Here is a 20,471-nt window from a genome sequence, read left to right as displayed (position 1 = left end):
TTGAAGTGAGTGTGTTATTGACAGCTGTCACCTTCTCCATGAGCTGGCGGAGCTGCCTGCTGCGTGGGTCGCGGTTACACATGTTCTGGGCTGGTGCGACCACGGTGCAGATACACTTCCCATCTGCGTCCTGTGCTGAGCTGTAGATTTGCCAGCCTTCCTCTGGGCTGGGGTAAATAGCCTGCAGAATCACAGACATAAATGTGAGACAAGGCAGAGGAAAAAAGTTGCTTCTGTCTGTTTCTTTTAAGCTATACTGCCAGGCTTTTCAAAATGCATAAGTGCAGACAAGATGGTTTTATTCTGCCAGCATTAATCAACAGCAATCAGAAAAGTGTTGTACCCTTATACAATTTTTCGAAGGAAATACATTTATCCAATACTTGAAAGTCTTGTAGAAATTTAGGGCAAGAAAATATTTCCTTTGACATGCTTCATATCAAGCACGCATCAGTTGTGCTCAATCTGTCACCAACTAAGCTTCTAGGTGCTATTTTCTCCCTGATGTATTTTCCCTTTGTAAAATCGATAAAACAAACAATTTTTTGAAACAGAAAAGTAATAGCAATTCACTCTACCCAACTACTTAAATTCACATGAAATCAAATGTTAGCTTTTATCACAGAGCAACAGAGAGGAAGTGAATAAAGAGATTGACTGAGGTGGTGCTCGCAGCAGTAAAACACCATAGGAGAGAACTGGGGCCTGAAATAGTTATAAAAAAGATGAGACAAAGAAAATAGATCTGTGTGTAGATCAAGATAAGATAAGTACATTGGTAGAAAATGCCCAAAGGTATGAAAAAAACAAAAATATGGCAACACGGAGACAAATAAGGGGAAGGAATAAGCAAGAGGGATCAGGCAAGGCTGTTTAAAGGCTGAGCATCTTATAAGTTTGGACAGAGAAAGGAAATGGAGCTGTTCAGGATCAATAATACCCCTTACCAAGGGAAGAAGACTGAGACTAAAAGGATGAATGTCTCTTTCAGACTAATTCAATCAAAAATAGTGCATTGCAGCCAGAAGCACACTCGCACATGCATACAGGCTTGGCTCTGCCAATTGTTCATTGACAGTAAATTCAGACTCCACGACATGCAGTCAGCATATAACTACATGTAATAGGAGAAAGCACAATACATTTTGCAGTGAAATTAAAAACCCATCCGAATAAGTGAAACAAAAAGCGATTCTGTGGTTTTAGAGCCACTTACATTTTTTTTCTCTGCAAGCATGATGGGGCTATGCTGCAGTCTCTTTGGGTTGGGGAGGTTCAGATTAAAATGTCTTGGGGAGCAGGTGGGTGTGTGATCAGAGTTTAACGTAGCAACCATCCTGGAAGCAAGTGTGCTGACGGTCACATTGTGTCATTCCTAGCAATTCTGTGACACCCGCCTCCTCTTCCTGTGCTCTCCCTCTTTCACTCTCGAAGAACAAGTGGAACTTAAATCTGATGAACTGCAAAGTGAACCTTGGTTGCTGATTTTGGAGTTACCTCTATCTTCTCTAAACCATGTAAAAATGGCATTTTACACGTACATCTTTTCATTCTTTATTCCATACATTATACTCACAGCATACTAAGCAGGTTCATGTAATTATCTAATGAATGTTTTTAGCTTTAATTAAGTGGGGGTAATATTCCATTCATACAGCATTACAAATACACACTAGCAATATTTCAGAGTGACTGAATGTCTAACTCCATGAGAATGACTCATGGTGGGACTTTTGGCCCACAAGCTAAATGACCAATGCAACATTTTCAGTATTGATGCAGATTTTTTGTGTTATTGTTCAGTCATACCCTACAGTGACCTGCACTGATTTGTTCACCCCCATCAGTCCCAATCCTTCTTTTTTCCTCCTCTTTGCAGCAAACAATAGGATGTTGTATGGTGAGGAAAATAGTGGTCTACAGCAGCCAGAGCTGAAGGATAGCAAGACAAAAGAGGCTGAATCTCCCCCAGTTTATTTCCACTGGGTCTGATAGTCTGTCTCATTCAGCGATTGTCTAGGGGATGGGGTATGTGATCTTTTCTTGTACCTGATTCCCTCACCACATCAGACTAAACAAATTAAAACATGGCATAAATTGTGAAGTGGTGGGCATGTTTAAGCCTTGCATAATGTTCATGCCAAATCAGAGGTCATTTTCAGAATGAAATCATCTAAAAAAAACCTACATATAGGTTATGATATGTAGAGAGGTTACAGTTTTCTCTTTTTTAATCAGAGATCATCCCTTTTCAGATATTACAAATGCTGAATGTAGTACATACCTTGAACATTGCCATGTGACCTGCTAGGAGTTTAAGGATTCACTTAATGTTGATCTTGAAAAATATTAAGAGGAACCTCTAAATGACATTATCATCAGTGATGCATTCCCATGCGATTAAAGTGAGTAAAGTTTAACATCTGGTAACATGTTCAAATCTGAGGAATCTTAGGTCAAAACAAGACTCTTGGGTTACATTTTAAAAATGAATGTTCTTGGATTGCGCGTTCAATTGATGGGATTAAGATTTAAATGTGTGGCAACAGACAGTTGCCTCAAAAGTACAAGAAAATTATCAAACTTACAATGTAAGATGTATTTATGTGTGCCCTTAATGGCTACTAGACCACCGTTCATTTGCTGCTGAGGCACAGCGAGCACAATGGCCTCTTATTATAAACTGTATCCTGCAGTGTTAGCAGTTGGAGGTTAGCCATACTCAAACCTGCACAAACCAATAAGGCAACTCATTCTGTGAATATGTGCAGCTGTCAATAAAACAATCCTATATCCAAATATGTGGGGGTCACCCACTGAGATATTCCTTTTCACTTCAAAAAGAGCTTGAACAGATGCAGAAGCATAACATCAGTTTTATATTTCTTTGAACCCCAGAGAGGTTTGTATCAGAAAGGCTTTCCTTTTAAAAAATGTAGAACATATTTGTTTTGTAGTAAAATCAATTCAATATCAACTGTTGGCATTTCAGTTTGAATGATCATACTCAACATTTTTAAAGTTATGCTTTGCTCCTCCTTGGTAAGGAAGGTTTTACTGTAACTCATCTTTTCCTTTGATCATTAATATTTTATAGATGTTAGGCTGAAATTAAGAGCTTATTTGAATCACCTTCAATTTCATTACCACCCACCTATCCATTCTACTCCAACTTTCTTATTCTCATCGCAACTAGAAAGCAGGATGGAAGAGGTAATTTTCAAATGCAAATGTCCCTATATGCTTTGTGCCTGAGTGCACGTAGATCTCTATATCAAATCTCATAAGCTAAGGATTTCTCAGGGTACAAATGAACTGGATTTTCAACACTCACATTGCATTTATGTAAATTTGATGAAGTCCTCTCTTTGCAACAATGAATGGCTCATTGGCGTTTGTTCATTTAGGAGATTCATGCTCCCTAGTGCAAGCAACACACCTCATTAATGTTGCAAAAACTAATTTTCAATATTAATTGCCATCAGAAATATTTTCAGGATATGAACTGGTACACAAATAATGTTTGCAAACCAAATGTTGAATACAATTATGCTATGTAACCTGCTGTTGTTTTCACGTAAAAAACTGTGGCTAACTGGAGGACCTCATGTTTGGTGGAAAATCTCCTTATCCAAGACAAAGACAACATTTTCAGCAGAGTGTAGACATTTAGTTCATCGCCCCAGTAATTCATCCATTAGCTATGAGAGATGACAAAGAATATCTAAGCAGCAAATCTGAGACAGTCTGTATGAAAGCCTATTACAGAAGTCACAAAGGAATGAAAACAACTTAAAAATAACACAAAAATAAATCAATTCAGCTTGCTCCTAAGGATTTCTGGCTTGGGATTCCCTTTTTGGGCCTTAAATTACACTTCTTAAACCATGCCATCAGCGGCTGGCATGCTTTAACCTCAAGCTCCCAAGAAAAATCTGAGTCAAGGCAAGAGTTACTGATATGCTCTTCAATAGAAACAGGAGGAGCTGGCAGGGAGGAGAAAAAGAGCTCATATTTTGCCTAGTTTAAGTAAAAGTTTGCCAAGTTAAAAAGCTGAGGGACAATTTCAACGGGTCTAATTTCACATTGTCATTTCTTGCTTTCTTGCTTTTTGTCATCATCTCTTATTACAATCTTATGGGTCTAGTTTTGGAAGAAAACATGGAAAAACAAAGAGAAATCTCTAGAAATAATTATAGACAGAAACCTAAAAATCACTATTTTGTTGCTGACTACCGAAGTTCAGAGAGATTATCCAATTAGACATTAAAGCCGCTGGTATTGCCGTCGACTTGCAATATAGACTTCCTCTGGCGTTTCATTAGACCGACCCAGGAGCTGGCTGCTACAAAGCCAGAGTTAAATGAGATCATAAATCTGCAGATCCTTACTTTATGAGCATGACGACAAGTCTATTATAACTTGCATGAACACCAGGCTGAAGGGGCAAATGTTAGAACCAAGTTCTGAGATATGAGGGAGAGCTGACCGTGACACTAAATGCATCACATCTGAGGAACTGCTGCACTAAAGAGGAGGGACACTGTTAGGACAAGAGCAGTGGGTGAGATGTTCAGCATAGAGAGAGATTGGAATAATGAGGATGCAGGAGGAATCACAGCGACAGTCTCAAGGCTAGGATACATGGGATTACTAACTTAAGTATGTAATCTTACTCCTTTCATTTCCATCCTTCATTGTCAGCCTTCTTTATCCATGCTCTGCAGCATCCATGTCTTGTACTCTTTACAAATTTGAGAAGTATTAACTTCTTTCAGCACTTGTTGCCAACAAACTGACTCATCTATCTTTGCCACACATGACTCAGTTGCATCTGTGCCACAGCCAAGCAAACATTTCTCATTTTTCTAATTTGCAGCTCACTGCTGAATTGACTATATATAAATAAACATGCAAATACACAACCCCACTCTGAAAATAAACAATCTGTCTGCCCTTAATGCACTAGCCAGCTGCCGGCCTTTAAAATAAAACCCAGTGAAGTCTCTCATCGAAATCCCAAGCCTCCTCTGCTTCCAAGGAAAACCGATTACCACAATCAGCGCAGCGTGGTTGCCAGTCAATAATATGACTCATAAACTCATCATACCCACCTCCCCCCCCAACACCCATTTTACTCCCTGCTGCCTTATATTTGCTCCCACTCCATCAATCCGGCGTCTGCCACTGCTCTGAACGACGTCCCGCTCTCTCCCCATCTGCTGCATCTGACTCGTTCCAGTCCAGATCACACCTGAAAGGCAGCAGTGCTGGGCATCAAGTTTACCAAGTGTTTTGTTTTCCTAAGTTGGCAGCAGAGTTGGAGAGGTAGGAAAAAATGACACTAACAACTGCTCTGCAATTTCCAAAGAGCAGATGCAACTTCACTCTGTTTTAAACCTTCCTGCTTGCATGCTACCAGGTCTCCTGGTGAAAAGCATTTGGCATCTACGCTGGCGTTACATGGGTGCAAGACAGCTGTATCACAACTTCTGCTGAACCAGGAAAGAGGCGAGGGTGGGTGATGTGATAAAACACTATAAACTGTTAAATTACAGTCACTGCTGAAAATATGGATTGCAGAATCTTGTGAACCGTTTAATAAATGGCTTTTCAATGAGGAAATAATCTTTATGGCTAATTTTAGTATGTTCTAATGACACTCTTATAATGATACTAATACCCTTGTAGATGTTTGTACAAGTCTCCACATAGTTAACATATGGAACCTCTTAAAATGCTATCATATACATTGGCTTTTACTGATATTCTGGCTCTGAAACCTGCTTCACAATGAGCCAGCATAAACGAATACCTGTCGGAGCCTGAACTCAAATAAAATGTGGCTTAACGCAGGAGAATAAGCAAAAACGTCATGTGCATGAAAAACTCTGTAAGCAGTGTTCATTCTCTAATCCAAAGCCAAGGATCACTCTTAACTATCTCCTTTATGAGATAACATGGTGGGTGTGATAAAGTTTACAGCTTCAACGTCCAGACACCATCTGAGTGACCCTAATCAGATTCAGAGTCCTGGCTCTTTGTATACCACTATTATTTGCAGCCTTCTCCCTGTTCATGGTGAGAATACTTAAGACAACCTTCTGTCTCAAAGAGGTTTTATCCTGGATATCAAACACGATGACTTTTATAGCAGTGCTCTGGGAATCCAACCACAGTACAATGGTGAATTTTTCATCACCACATTGCTCACACCAGCCTGACGTTATTTCAAAAACAAAATGTAATGCAGTAGTAAACACAAACCTAAATGCACTGTCTACTGAATATGTTTAGTGTCAGAAGGCAGGATTATTGCAGACATTTTCTATCAATTAATTTTTCTACTGCTGGTGTTGATTAAAAGAAGAAGGTCTCGCCATCCATCCGTCCATCCGTCCATGGTATCCTAGGCCAGAAGGGATATAAAGTCCCTCCAGCAAGTGTGGAGTCTGCTACCAGTGGGACATGCTCATCAAACCTCCAAAGGAACCACCTGAACCTCAGACCTTTAGCCATTGCAGGATATTCCTGTGTTTTGGTATCACAAGCTTGTGATGCTTTAAGAATGCTATCTTATCTCTGAAGGTGTACAAATGACACTGCTTCTCTTTTTATTTAGTAAAAACGACACATCTTTGTGTTTTTCACACTGAAAATCAAGCACAATAGACTATTTTTTAAGTAAATTTAAATTTCATAAAACAATTTCTAAATAATTGTGTTTGGAAAATTTTATGTACAGCATTTAAATTTTTGAATCCTGTAAGTGTTTCAGTTTATGAGGATTTTATTCGGAATCTATTTGTTTGCAGGTGTTTGTGATATAGTAGTTCTGGAAATCACTTTGTAATGTAATGCAAAATGTTTCCCTCTCTTTCATTCAACTCAGAGCTAAATTTTTTAATTAAAGTTCTTGTAGACATATCAAAGTTTAATGACAGATGCTGAGAACTAGTAAATGCAGTGGGCAAAAATGACAACATATATTTTGAGGACCAGCAGTCCTGGAGAATGACCAGAACCTTAACAACATGATCTTTTTGAATATTTGAAATTACTTCTCATGACTTGAATGCAGAACCATCTGGTATTAGATATTTTGCCTCACTGATTTTGATGAAAATGCTGATTATGTATGTATGTATGTATGTATGTCTTAACCGATACTGCTGCCTGTATTGTCCAAGACACAAGTTATGTTTCCTGGATAAATTGAGATTGCATTAAAATAAAACGGGGAAAAACGTTTAAAAAAGATTTCAATTGATATTTATGTTTGAACTTGGACAGCCTTAACTAATCTTGTTCACAGTTTCTTTTTAATTCCGATGTAAGATTGTTAGTGACCAAAACAAACTTTTTCTTTAAAGGCTAACCTTTCACCACTGGACATTTTCTATAGTAGTACAGCATCTATACCCAGTGTTTGTGAACTTTAACAGCTAGAAAGAGAGTCACCTAAGGTCTTTTCGCTCTAGCTTATTCACAAACTCAATAAATTCAAGCAATAATGCTTTATAAAGTGCTGCCCAAACATTGTCTATAGATTGGAGAAGTATTCAATACAGTGCTGCGAAAAAGTATTTACCCATTTCTAATGTTCTTACTTTTTTGTCAGACTTACATGTTTCAGATTGTCAGACAAATTTAAATATCGAACCAGGGCAACCTGAGTAAATATTAAAAGTAGTTTTCTAACTAGGATTTCATTTAAGGGAGAAAGATCTACCAAAATTAACCTGGCCCACGTAACAAAAATAATTGACCCTTAAACGTCATAACTGCTTGTGCCACCCTGGACAGCAACAACTGCAATCAGCATTTGCAATGAATAGAAACAAGTCTTACACATTGTTGTGGAGGAATTTTGACTCACAACTTTTTGGAGAATTTGTAGCGCATTTTAATTCAACAACATTGAAGAGTTTTCAAGCAGGTGCACTTTGGGTCAATGTCTTACTGCAAAACCCAAGTGTGCCTGAGCTTAAGGTTACAGAGCAGAATTCATGGTTCCAGCAATTATAACAACTTGTCCAGATTGTGTAGAAGCAAAATAGCTCCAGATCATCACACCACCTCCACTATGATTGTGGTGGTGGTGAGAAGTGGGGGGACAAGCATTTATTCCCAAAGGCCAGGCATGATTTGAAGAGTAATTTTTTCTTATCAAATGAAATTTTCTCTTATCAAATGTTTAAAAACATGGGTTTTGTATGACTAGTTAATCTTTTTCTGACATTTAAAGAAAACTAAAGAAATCTGTGGGATAAAAAAAATACTTTTGTCACAGCAATGTAGAGTATATGAGAATAATGTTAGCTTTTATAAAGCCGAACACAACTCTGCAGCTCATCACACTAGTTTAGTGTAAGTGTTAAAGTTCTCATAAGTTCCCCCTCAATTCCAAACATGGGTTTGCACTATCCAGATGTGTACAAGCATCCAGGCTTAAGTTGTACTCAGTACCATTGCAGAAAGGCATACATGTACTCAGTCAGCTGTGTTCTTGAGTCAGGTGGTTCAAACACAGGCACAGCAAACAAGTGAAGCAGACTTTGAAAATAGCCCTTAGCAGGGACGATGCAAAAAGCAGTGAGCATGTGCGCCAGAGTGGGGAGTAGCCATATAACAGCCACTGACACGCCAGCACCAGAGCGTCACAAGAAAGCAGCCTGATTGTCTTTGATCGTAGCTCTAAACATTTTGTGAGTCACGCCTGCTTCTTAGATCATCCCTGGCAAATGTTTCATTAATAGTGATGGGATTTTGAAGCATGGCTTTAAATAAATATTTTATACACTGCCATTGTGTATAAGGAGAGGATATTCCTGTCACTAAGCAAACATGTTTTCTATCACAACAGTATTTTAGAATGCAATTATTCCTCACAACATTAAACTCTCTTCTTGATTTTGATGAAACTTTGATGATTTGAACTTTATAGGAGCATTTTTATTCTGCCACTGGTTATGCATGGCAGAATCCTCCAAGCAAAGTATGCAATGATGACGATATATATGATAATTAACTTTGTTATGTGGTTTTTGAAATGCAAATGGTAAAGCTACACGTTCGGAGCCTTGATTGGAATGGGTTAAATGACTGGAAGGCCTGTATTATTTGCATTCTTCATAGAAAGTGTGCATAAAAAAAACAACCTAAACTGATCGTTAGTCCAGCAAGATGCTGTGAGGAATGATGTGGGGTTAATAGGATTGTAAAAAATGTTAAGTATTTTGCTACAACTAAGAACAAATATGTCAGACATGGATTTTTGTTTACAAAGATAGAAGAAGGATGACAGATTTTTGGGATAAAACCTTTATGTCATGGTAGAATAAGGAAATATAAAAGTGGCAGATGGGTGTAATGAAAAAAAGAATCCTCATCAAACAGACGGACCTTTACCCTTAAGACACAAATGCCTCATCACAGAGACATAGATTACACATGAACATACTCTTCTACAAATGTGCACAAATGCCTCCATAGACATATATCCAGATGGTCATACACCTCTTGGGATGCTCAATTTCTGTCATTTCAACAGATCTGGGCATTTGCCTAATGGGTAAGCTGCCATAAAAACTCACCCAACATAGGAGAAAATGCATTCCTTAACTCCAGATGAGCCCTGAAAATATTGTAGTCATAAATAATCAAATTAAAACATTTGGACACAAATGAGAGAGTCCTGAGATAAGATCTTATTTTTAAACCCCCCTAATTACTAGATCACAGATTTGTTCAAAAGAAACAATTAACAAACAATGTAAAGGAAAAAGGCACATTCAGAGCTGTAGAATTGCCTTTGTAGAAAAGTTGTTGCCTCCCATTCGCTGAATATGAGATTCCTCTTTCCCACCCTGGAGCTGACTGACACACAGGATCAGCCTGAACATCACTCAGGAGAGCTCTCCACCTCCCATCAGCTCCACAAAACCATATGGTTTACTATATCTGTAATGGTAGCTTTCTTAATCTCTCACAAGCATAAACCCAGTTCAGCCTATTTGTACACCTCACGTCTCATATGTACATCCAAGAGCATCATATTTCTTTTGATACAGTAAACCTCGTTCAGTCGGACTCTTGGTCTATCTCCCATCTGTAACCTCCACCTCTGAAACCCTTCAGCAGTTTTCTTTAGTTAAACATAGAAGCGAATACTCCAGCTCAATTATAAGTTTTTATTACTTTTATCTTCTGCTGTGTCACTCTTTTATTTTTGTCATCTTCTCAATGTCATGCTTACGTTTCCAGAGCATGCTCAAACTAAAACAATGCATGCAAATAGAGCTGCATGAAGTAAATTAAGTCATACTCACACTAACAATCCTTTCTGAAGTTCCCCCTCTGGAGACAGTTGTCCCATTGAGTCCCACTAGAGAAGGCAGAGTCTGAGACATCCAGTTGGTCACCATGGCCATAGTGCTAAGCACTGCCCCGATCTTGAGCATAGGAACAGTCATTTTTTCTTCCCGTGGTGCCCGGCACAAACGACCTGACAGGCAGCACCGCCCTGCCCTAGCCTAGACCTCAGGTTCAGTCAACACACCCTCCCACCCACCCCCCCTCTGCTGCAGATAGCCTGGGAACGGTAACAAGCCAGTCAGTCTCTGCTCAGGTTGAGCAGCAGTGAACCCCTCAAAATACGTTAAGCACAACTATGTATTTACACATCCCAGCTCATTCAAACGGATAAGGCAGGAGACCAGTCAGAGAAGAGCAGTTCACATCCAACACCATCACACTGAGAGCCTTTCCTCTCAGAGTGACTGCCTCAGCTTCCCTCCCACTTACACTCTCCACCCTCTCTCCTCCTCAACATGCTGGGCTGCGCATTGGCTGCCTCTCCATCTCATCCCTTCCCAATCAGCTTTTGCTCTGTTTTTGCAATCTTTCCTTCCCTCTCTTTTTGTCTGACATTTGGCTGTTTTTTTATGACTCACATCTTGGTATATATATATATATATATATATATATATATATATATATATATATATATATATATGTGTGTGTGTGTGTGTGTAGACTGAAGTGAGACTGATTTCAGAACGCTGATATCTTCTCTATGCTATATGACATGTGGTTGCCCAGGGCATCTGAGTGCCATACATTTCACAGTAGACTGTCCTCCAGTCTAATTACCCTGTCTGTGTGGAATAGAGTATACGGCGTGATAGATATGAAAGTTGGACATCTGGTTTGGCATGGTATTAAAAATGGGAGAGATCCAGGTGCTTCTGCCTACTGGTGCCACTGACAGCTCATCTATCATTTGTGCTTCATGACAGTCTAGAAGAGCCTGCAGCCGGCGCAGTCACTGTCCATAATCATATTCTGTCCATTCACTGTATTCACCTCCTCTGTTCTGTCATAAGAAAATTACATAGCCCCATTCACACACAAGTCAATATTTTCACAGTATTAAAGTGTTCTGAAAGAAGATTGAATTACTATCAATCAAAAGGTATCAGATTAAAGTGTAAAACTCCCTTAAAGCTAAAAATATATGTCGTGGGGTTGTTCTGAATGATATATGCCCTCTATCTTGACTGTCAATTTACTTTTATATGACAAACACAAGCCAGCCTTGTTGTTTGTCACACAAGTCTGCTTTACAAGCAGTTTTTCAGTGCAGGTGCATTGGCACAGTTCAGGAACATCATACATCATATAACGTACTTAGTATATCGTAAATGGCACTTCTGGGACTGCTACCTACATTTTCCTTATATCAAGAAAGGAATCAGATTTGTTTTAAAGGCTGCACTGATTTTGTGAATTTGAGGGGCAATGTCCCCAGATTAAGAAGAAAAATGGATACTATGTCTCAAGTATCTTCTCAGAGTCTTTTCTTAACTACAAATCTTAGTCAAATTTTACTGCCTAGACCTCAAAACATAATGATGACAAAATGCTAACCAAGACAAAAGGAGCAGGTCAGCTTGTTGTCTCCCTTCCTTAAGTTCTGCTGACTTCACTTTGTCAGTCTTGGGCGGTCAAACAGTGCTGTTGTGTGACTAATATGGGTTCCTCTGTGTGGTGAATTGATATGAGGAAAGAGAGCTTTCTGAGCTTCAAGTGGAAACTCCAGCTAACCTGCTGGCTCCCTCTGTCTGTGCAGTTTCTATTTCTGCATCAATACTGGCCTCTGGTGGTTACTAACAGAATTGCAACAATAACTCCACATTTGAGATTACTGTCTGTTGTTAAGTAGGAAGTAATTTCTTGAGAGAAATGTTGCACCTTACAAGAATACCATAGGAGAACTTAAAAGTAGACACTTTTTTAATTTCTACCAGAGGTTTAAGCCAGAGCAGAAGAGTATATAGTGCAAATCACAACAGAGCATCTGCTGATCTCTGCAGGTCCATAATAAAATACACAAATTCCTTAAGAATCGTTATCGGGACTGCAAAATTGTAGCATTTTGTCGGGATTTGTTAGATTAAACAGTTCTCTGTATACACTGAGATACAGTCCATTGAAAAAGCATTTAACAGCTTGCAGATTTCTTATGTTCTTTGTTTTTTGTGTCACACTGTAATTTTTCAGACCATTAGACAAATTTTAATATCAGACCAAGATAACCTGACGAAATACAAAAAACAAAATATAATTATAATTCTTGTTAAATCAGGAATGATATAACCACATTTTTCACTTCAGTAACCCTAACCACACCTAGGTCTGATTACTATCTGACCTACAGATTCAAAAAGTTACTTAAATACAATCGGTCTGACCACAAAGAAGTAGCCTGAGGGATCTTAAAAAGTAAGCATTATATCCTGATCTAATAAAATTTCACAACAAAACATGCACATGTGCTTTTCTTTTCTCTGGCATAACATGAACTCAGCATTTCAGAAAAAGGTTATCAAAGAGTAAACCATAGTGGTGGTGTGATAGTCTTAGGATGCTTTTCTGTCTCAGAACCTGGACAATATGCCATAATTGATGGGACAATTAATGTTGTTGTCTACCAGAAAATGCAAAAGGAGAATGTTAAGGAATTAGTATGAGCCTAAAGCTCAGCTGCACTTATGCCATAATAATTCAATGCACACCAGGAAGTACAATGGCCGAAATAAAGAATAATGGTCTTGGAGTCGCTAGTCAATGTCTAGACTTAAATCTGATTGAGGTACAGTGGCAGGATTTTAAACGGGCTGTTCATACTTAAAAACCATCAACATTGGAGAATTAAAGCAAACCTGCAAAGAAGAGTTGGCCAAAATTCCTCCACAGCAATGTAAAAGACTTAAAGGCAGTTATCGCAAACAACAATCACTACAGAACAAGGGTGTCCCTGTCTATCCTAAAAAAACTCCTGAAGACCCAGCTCTTCAGAGAGCCTCTCCTACCTTAGCACCAAACCTGTACTTCCCTACCCCTTCCACTGCAATCTCTTTATGCACCTCCCTCTATGCTTGGACTCTGTTTCAACACTGTCACCTCTGACAGAGCCTTACTTCCTTCTAACAAGCTTATTGTTAGCTTTGATATTAACTGCACTGCTATATCCTCATTTGTAAGTCACTTTAGATGACAGCGTCTGCCTAATGCATAAACACAAACATAAACTTGAAAGCAGTTGTCGCCGCCAGCTGGTTATGAGACCCTTAAGGGTCTCATAACCAGCTATTAGACGTTAGGGGGCCATTAATTTTTCACATAGGACCAGATTGGTTCGGAAAGCTTTTTCTTTGATAAATAAGAACATCAAAAGTGGATTTTGTATTTACTTAGGTTATCTTCGTCTAATATTGAAATTCATGAGATAATCTGATAAAAAAACATAAGGGGAAATCGTTTTTCACTGCACTGTTTATATTTAAATATACATTTAAAGTGTGTGTGTGTGTGTGTGTGTGTGTATGTATGTAACAGTGAGAAAGATATACAACCTGTCACTGAGTTTAGTTTACTTCTCAATATAATTTTCCTTAACACACCATCTAAAAAGACTGTAGTAATAGTCGTTTACTTTCACTGGGTGGCAGCAAAGATTTACATATGGATGAAAACTTCCTTAAACACTGACCGAGGGAAAACACTTTGAATGATCATTATTGATCCATCATAGATAAAAAGACATTTCACAGTGATAAAACTTGTGTTTACAACAGTTATTTTACAGCATTTGAACAACATAAAGAAATGCTTGGACTGAGATCCTTATACACTTTACTATCACATGCTATAAACTCAAAACAGGATTTTCATGTTTTTGTGGAATAGAATGCAGAAATACAGCAAGATTGCACATCATTGCATTCAGTTTTTCTGAATGTCGTGTTTATACATTTAACTCTTTTTTTTTGTTGTTGTTTTTTTAAAGCAGAGACAGAACAGAGACAGGACAGCTATTGTTGAGGCCATTTGGGAAATAATTTCTGTTTTGCATTCCTATATAAAAGGAATAATGTTCCTCTTGAATACATAACTTTAAAATTTTATTTTTATAGTAATACAGAATTCTAAAACAGTAATCTGTTCTTCATATTAAAAAATAACTTTGGATATGAATTGGAACAGATTTGTCCTGTAAAGTACCTAGAGTTGACATTTGTGAATTAGTGCTGCATACATAAACCGGACTGAATTAATCATCAATTTTCAGATGATTTGCTGCATAAGCAGAACAGCTTTTACAACTATTTAGCTAAAAGTTTTCATAGTAAGTCAGAATAAACCAAATTAGAAAGTAAATTATTCCTCTAACAAGCTGGATGCATATATTCAGACTTTAAAACAGACAGAAAAATAATTATTGTTGAAAATTACTAATATTTACAACAAAATAGTACAAGAGGAAAGAAAAACAGCTGTTTGTTATAAACAATGAGAATTACTTCTTCATTCTTATTTTTCATCGTGAGGACTGCTTTTCCTGTCTAGAGCTGCTAGACTGTTTCAAATTTCCTTCACAGAGTGCAGGTCAGATGCCTTCTCCTCCACACTGACGGACAAAAGAAAGGATGAGCATAATGACAGAATGATGAGGGCAATCTGTCATAACTATAACTCAAGAAATTCAAGGCTCTGCCCATCGACCGACTAATCACTGAATTTGCTGGCAGAACACACTATCATTAGGTATCATTCATAGAAGGAGCTAGTCATTTAACCTGAATTCATTTAATGCGTTTGGATTAATCTTTCTGGCCAATCTATTCTTCAGAATTTCCACTTTAATAATTGGCCATCTTAATTTGCTCTGCAACATTGTAGGGTCTATATGAACTATTCTTTTTTGTTTTGTTCTCCTTAATTATTTTGTTTTGCATTTACGTTCCCTTTCTCCTTCTGTATCAGTTTTTTTCACATGGTCCATGAGGCAATGCGAATAAAATGTCATCTGCATTTTGCGTCCTTTCAATTAGCATGTTTGATTTTTTTTGGCCCATATACTTTTATTTATAATTTACTTTTGCAGAGGCTTGTGCTTGGCTTTGCATCGCATATAATATTACAAACAACTTCATACTTCTACAGGGGTTGGACAATGAAACTGAAACACCTGGTTTTAGACCACAATAATTTATTAGTATGGTGTAGGGCCTCCTTTTGCGGCCAATACAGCGTCAATTCGTCTTGGGAATGACATATACAAGTCCTGCACAGTGGTCAGAGGGATTTTAAGCCATTCTTCTTGCAGGATAGTGGCCAGGTCACTATGTGATACTGGTGGAGGAAACGTTTCCTGATTCGCTCCTCCAAAACACCCCAAAGTGGCTCAATAATATTTAGATCTGGTGACTGTGCAGGCCATGGGAGATGTTCAACTTCACTTTCATGTTCATCAAATCAATCTTTCACCAGTCTTGCTGTGTGTATTGGTGCATTGTCATCCTAATACACAGCACCGCCTTCAGGATGCAATGTTTGAACCATTGGATGCACGTGGTCCTCAAGAATGGTTTGGTAGTCCTTGGCAGTGACGCGCCCATCTAGCATAAGTATTGGGCCAAGGGAATGCCATAATATGGCAGCCCAAACCATCACTGATCCACCCCCATGCTTCACTCTGGGCATGCAACAGTCTGGGTGATACGCTTCTTTGGGGCTTCTCCACACCGTAACTCTCCCGGATGTGGGGAAAACAGTAAAAGATGGACTCATCAGAGAACAATACATGTTTCACATTGTCCACACCCCGAGATTTGCGCTCCTTGCACCATTGAAACCAACGTTTGGCATTGACATGAGTGACCAAAGGTTTGGCTATAGCAGCCCGGCCGTGTATATTGACCCTGTGGAGCTCCCGACGGACAGTTCTGGTGGAAACAGGAGAGTTGAGGTGCACATTTCACCTCATGCTCTTTCAGCGCATGAAAACAAAGAAAGCTGGAGGACCTGATAACGTCTCCCCATCATGCCTGAAAGCCTGCACAAATCAACTCGCTCCGATCTTCACAAGGATATTACTCTGGCCCTGGCTTTTCTCCACTGGCTCCCAGTGTATTTTAGAGTTCATTTTAAAATCAACTGGCTCCGATCTTCACAAGGATCTTCAACAAGTCACTGGAGAAATGTGAGGTCCCCTCCTGCCTCAAACGATCCACCATCATCCCGGTTCCCAAGAAACCCACCATCGTAGGATAAAATGACTACAGGCCTGTAGCCCTGACGTCTGTGGTCATGAAATCCTTTGAGCGGCTGGTGTTGAAGCACCTGAAAGACATCACAGTCCCTGCTGGACCCCTTGAAATTTGCTTACCGAGCAAACAGGTCGGCAGATGATGCTGTTAACTTAGGTCTACACTTCATCCTGCAACACCTCGACCACCCAGGGACGTACGCCAGGATCCTGTTTGTAGACTTCAGCTCGGCCTTCAACACCATCATACCAGACATCCTCCACCAGAAGCTCACCCAGCTCAACGTCCCAGCCTCCACCTGTCAGTGGATCAACAGCTTCCTGATGGACCGACAGCAGCAGGTGAGAAGGGGAGCATCTTCTCCCGATCCAGATCAATAAGTACTGGTGCCCCCCAGGGGTGTGTTCTATCCCCACTCCTCTTCTCTCTGTACACAAATGACTCCTTAAGTTTGCAGACGACACCACTGTCATTGGACTGATCCAGGACGGTGATGAGTCTGCATACAGACAGCAGGTGGATCGGCTGGTACACTGGTGCAGTCAGAACTACCTTGAACTGAACCCACTCAAGACTGTGGAAATGGTGGTGGACTTTCGGAGAACACCACCACCATACACCCCCCTCACCATCCTCAACAACACTGTATCGGCCGTGGACCACTTCAGGTTCTTAGGAACCACCATCTCTGAGGACCTGAGATGGTCTTCACACATAGACACTGTTTGAAAGAAGGCCCAGCAGAGACTGTACTTCCTGAGGCAACTCAAGAAGTTCAACCTTCCACAGGAGCTGCTGGTCATCTTCTACACTGCCATCATTCAGTCTGTCCTGTCTTCAACCATCTCAGTGTGGTTTGGCTCATCCACAAAACAGGACAGGTCCAGACTGCAACGAATAATCAGGACTGCAGAGAGAATAATCAGGGCTGACCTTCCCTCCATCCAGGACTTATACAGGTCTAGGGTCAGGAAAAGAGCTGCCAAAATCTCTGCCGACCCCACACACCCTGCACATAAACTGTTTAGAGTTTTACCTTCAGGCCGCCGCTACAGAGCACTGTTCACTAAAACCAGCCGCCACAGAGACAGTTTCTTCCCCCAGGCTGTTTCTCTGTTGAACATTCAATAGAGTACAAAACAACAGCATACAGATGTTGCAAATGCACCTTTTTATTAGATATGTGTATATTGTACATTGTAAATATGTACAGGTCCTTCTCAAAATATTAGCATATTGGGATAAAGTTCATTATTTTCCACAATGTCATGATGAAAATTTAACATTTATATATTTTAGATTCATTGCACACTAACTGAAATAGTTTGGGTCTTTTATTGTCCTAATACGGATGATTGTGGCATACAGCTCATGAAAACCCAAAATTCCTATCTCACAAAATTAGCATATTTCATCCGACCAATAAAAGAAAAGTGTTTTTAATATAAAAAACGTCAACCTTCAAATAATCATGTACAGTTATGCACTCAATACTTGGTCGGGAATCCTTTGGCAGAAATGACTGCTTCAATGCGGCGTGGCAAGGAGGCAATCAGCCTGTGGCACTGCTGAGGTCTTATGGAGGCCCAGGATGCTTCGATAGCGGCCTTTAGCTCATCCAGAGTGTTGGGTCTTGAGTCTCTCAACGTTCTCTTCACAATATCCCACAGATTCTCTATGGGGTTCAGGTCAGGAGAGTTGGCAGGCCAATTGAGCACAGTGATACCATGGTCAGTAAACCATTTACCAGTGGTTTTGGCACTGTGAGCAGGTGCCAGGTCGTGCTGAAAAATGAAATCTTCATCTCCATAAAGCTTTTCAGCAGATGGAAGCATGAAGTGCTCCAAAATCTCCTGATAGCTAGCTGCATTGACCCTGCCCTTGATAAAACACAGTGGACCAACACCAGCAGCTGACACGGCACCCCAGACCATCACTGACTGTGGGTACTTGACACTGGACTTCTGGCATTTTGGCATTTCCTTCTCCCCAGTCTTCCTCCAGACTCTGGCACCTTGATTTCCGAATGACATGCAGAATTTGCTTTCATCCGAAAAAAGTACTTTGGACCACTGAGCAACAGTCCAGTGCTGCTTCTCTGTAGCCCAGGTCAGGCGCTTCTGCCGCTGTTTCTGGTTCAAAAGTGGGTTGACCTGGGGAATGCGGCACCTGTAGCCCATTTCCTGCACACGCCTGTGCACGGTGGCTCTGGATGTTTCTACTCCAGACTCAGTCCACTGCTTCCGCAGGTCCCCCAAGGTCTGGAATCGGCCCTTCTCCACAATCTTCCTCAGGGTCCGGTCACCTCTTCTCGTTGTGCAGCGTTTTCTGCCACACTTTTTCCTTCCCACAGACTTCCCACTGAGGTGCCTTGATACAGCACTCTGGGAACAGCCTATTCGTTCAGAAATTTCTTTCTGTGTCTTACCCTCTTGCTTGAGGGTGTCAATAGTGGCCTTCTGGACAGCAGTCAGGTCGGCAGTCTTACCCATGATTGGAGTTTTGAGTGATGAACCAGGCTGGGAGTTTTAAAGGCCTCAGGAATCTTTTGCAGGTGTTTAGAGTTAACTCGTTGATTCAGATGATTAGGTTCATAGCTCGTTTAGAGACCCTTTTAATGATATGCTAATTTTCTGAGATAGGAATTTTGGGTTTTCATGAGCTGTATGCCAAATCATCCGTATTAAGACAATAAAAGACCTGAAATATTTCAGTTAGTGTGCAATGAATCTAAAATATATGAATGTTAAATTTTCATCATGACATTATGGAAAATAATGAACTTTATCACAATATGCTAATATTTTGAGAAGGACCTGTATATTCTGTAATGCAAAAAGAGAACAAAAGAGCAAAGTGTACCGGAGGCAAATTCTTTGTTTGTATGTACGAACTTGGCAATAAAGCTGATTCTGATTCTGATTTAATTCTGCCATGATTTGGGCAGCCGTGGTTTTGTGTTTTTTGGATACAATCTGGGTTAGCACCTGAACATCCCTTTCAGACAGCTTCCTCTTGCGTCCACAGTTAATCCTGTTGGATGTGGTTCATCCTTCTTGGTGGTATGCTGACATTACCCTGGATACCGTGGCTCTTGATACATCACAAAGACTTGCTGTCTTGGTCACAGATGCGCCAGCAAGACGTGCACCAACAATTTGTCCTCTTTTGAACTCTGGTATGTCACCCATTATGTTGTGTGCATTTCAATATTTTGAGCAAAACTGTGCTCTTACCCTGCTAATTGAACCTTCCCACTCTGCTCTTACTGGTGCAATGTGCAATCAATGAAGACTGGCTACCAGGCTGGTCCAATTTAGCCATGAAACCTCCCACACTAAAATGACAGGTGTTTCATTGTCCAACCCCTGTGTGTAAGGCAGCTGTTTAGTGCTTCAACCTTCCACAGGCATTATTGTGCTTCACTATAAGCATCTAAAAATGTCTGATTTGCTCATTTCCTGAGGTATGCTCTATAAAGGGCATTTTTAATCAGTTCAAATAGTGAAAATGCCCACCAACCACAGAAAAGGCAGCATTTGCGCACACCCATGGATGGCAGTAGAGCACCACAGAGCCTCGAGGCCATAGGAACAAGCTCTGGGTGAGAAAACAATACTGGGAAGCAGATAATACCAAGCCCTCCACATTGTCACTGCGCACAAAGGCACAACCGTCTACAAATTTAAAGTTATAATACAGGAGCAAATTACACCTCAGCTAATAACACCAGTGAGTTGTACACTGATGTTATTATAATAGAGGCAGCAAAGACAAAAATCATGTAGTGTTTCAGTGCAGAAAAAAGCTGCACGGCCTGATAAGTGCATTAAGATCAAGATCATCTTAAACATA

General features: G+C 40.0%; 1 protein-coding gene across 2 annotated transcripts in view; it reads right to left on the bottom strand.

Annotated features, from left to right (window-relative positions):
* LOC124862448 (noelin-2-like) overlaps positions 1-20,471 on the bottom strand; it is a 59,870-nt gene that overhangs the window by 14,953 nt on the left and 24,446 nt on the right. Inside the window, exons 1-2 of one of the 2 annotated variants that reach the window (XM_047356359.1) lie at positions 10,332-10,551; positions 32-181 (exon numbers count right to left, since the gene is read on the bottom strand). In XM_047356359.1, the coding sequence (XP_047212315.1) occupies positions 32-181; positions 10,332-10,475 (294 nt within the window). In that variant the 5' untranslated portion in view covers positions 10,476-10,551. Of the gene's footprint in view, positions 1-31; positions 182-10,331; positions 10,552-20,471 lie in introns of those variants that run through there. The other variant, XM_047356360.1, reaches the window with a different exon arrangement.

The sequence above is a fragment of the Girardinichthys multiradiatus genome, chromosome X, assembly GCF_021462225.1.
Source record: "Girardinichthys multiradiatus isolate DD_20200921_A chromosome X, DD_fGirMul_XY1, whole genome shotgun sequence".
NCBI classification, from domain to species: Eukaryota; Metazoa; Chordata; class Actinopteri; order Cyprinodontiformes; family Goodeidae; genus Girardinichthys; species Girardinichthys multiradiatus.
Note: the sequence above shows the minus strand (reverse complement) of the source record. Positions and strands in the feature narration are given on the sequence as shown.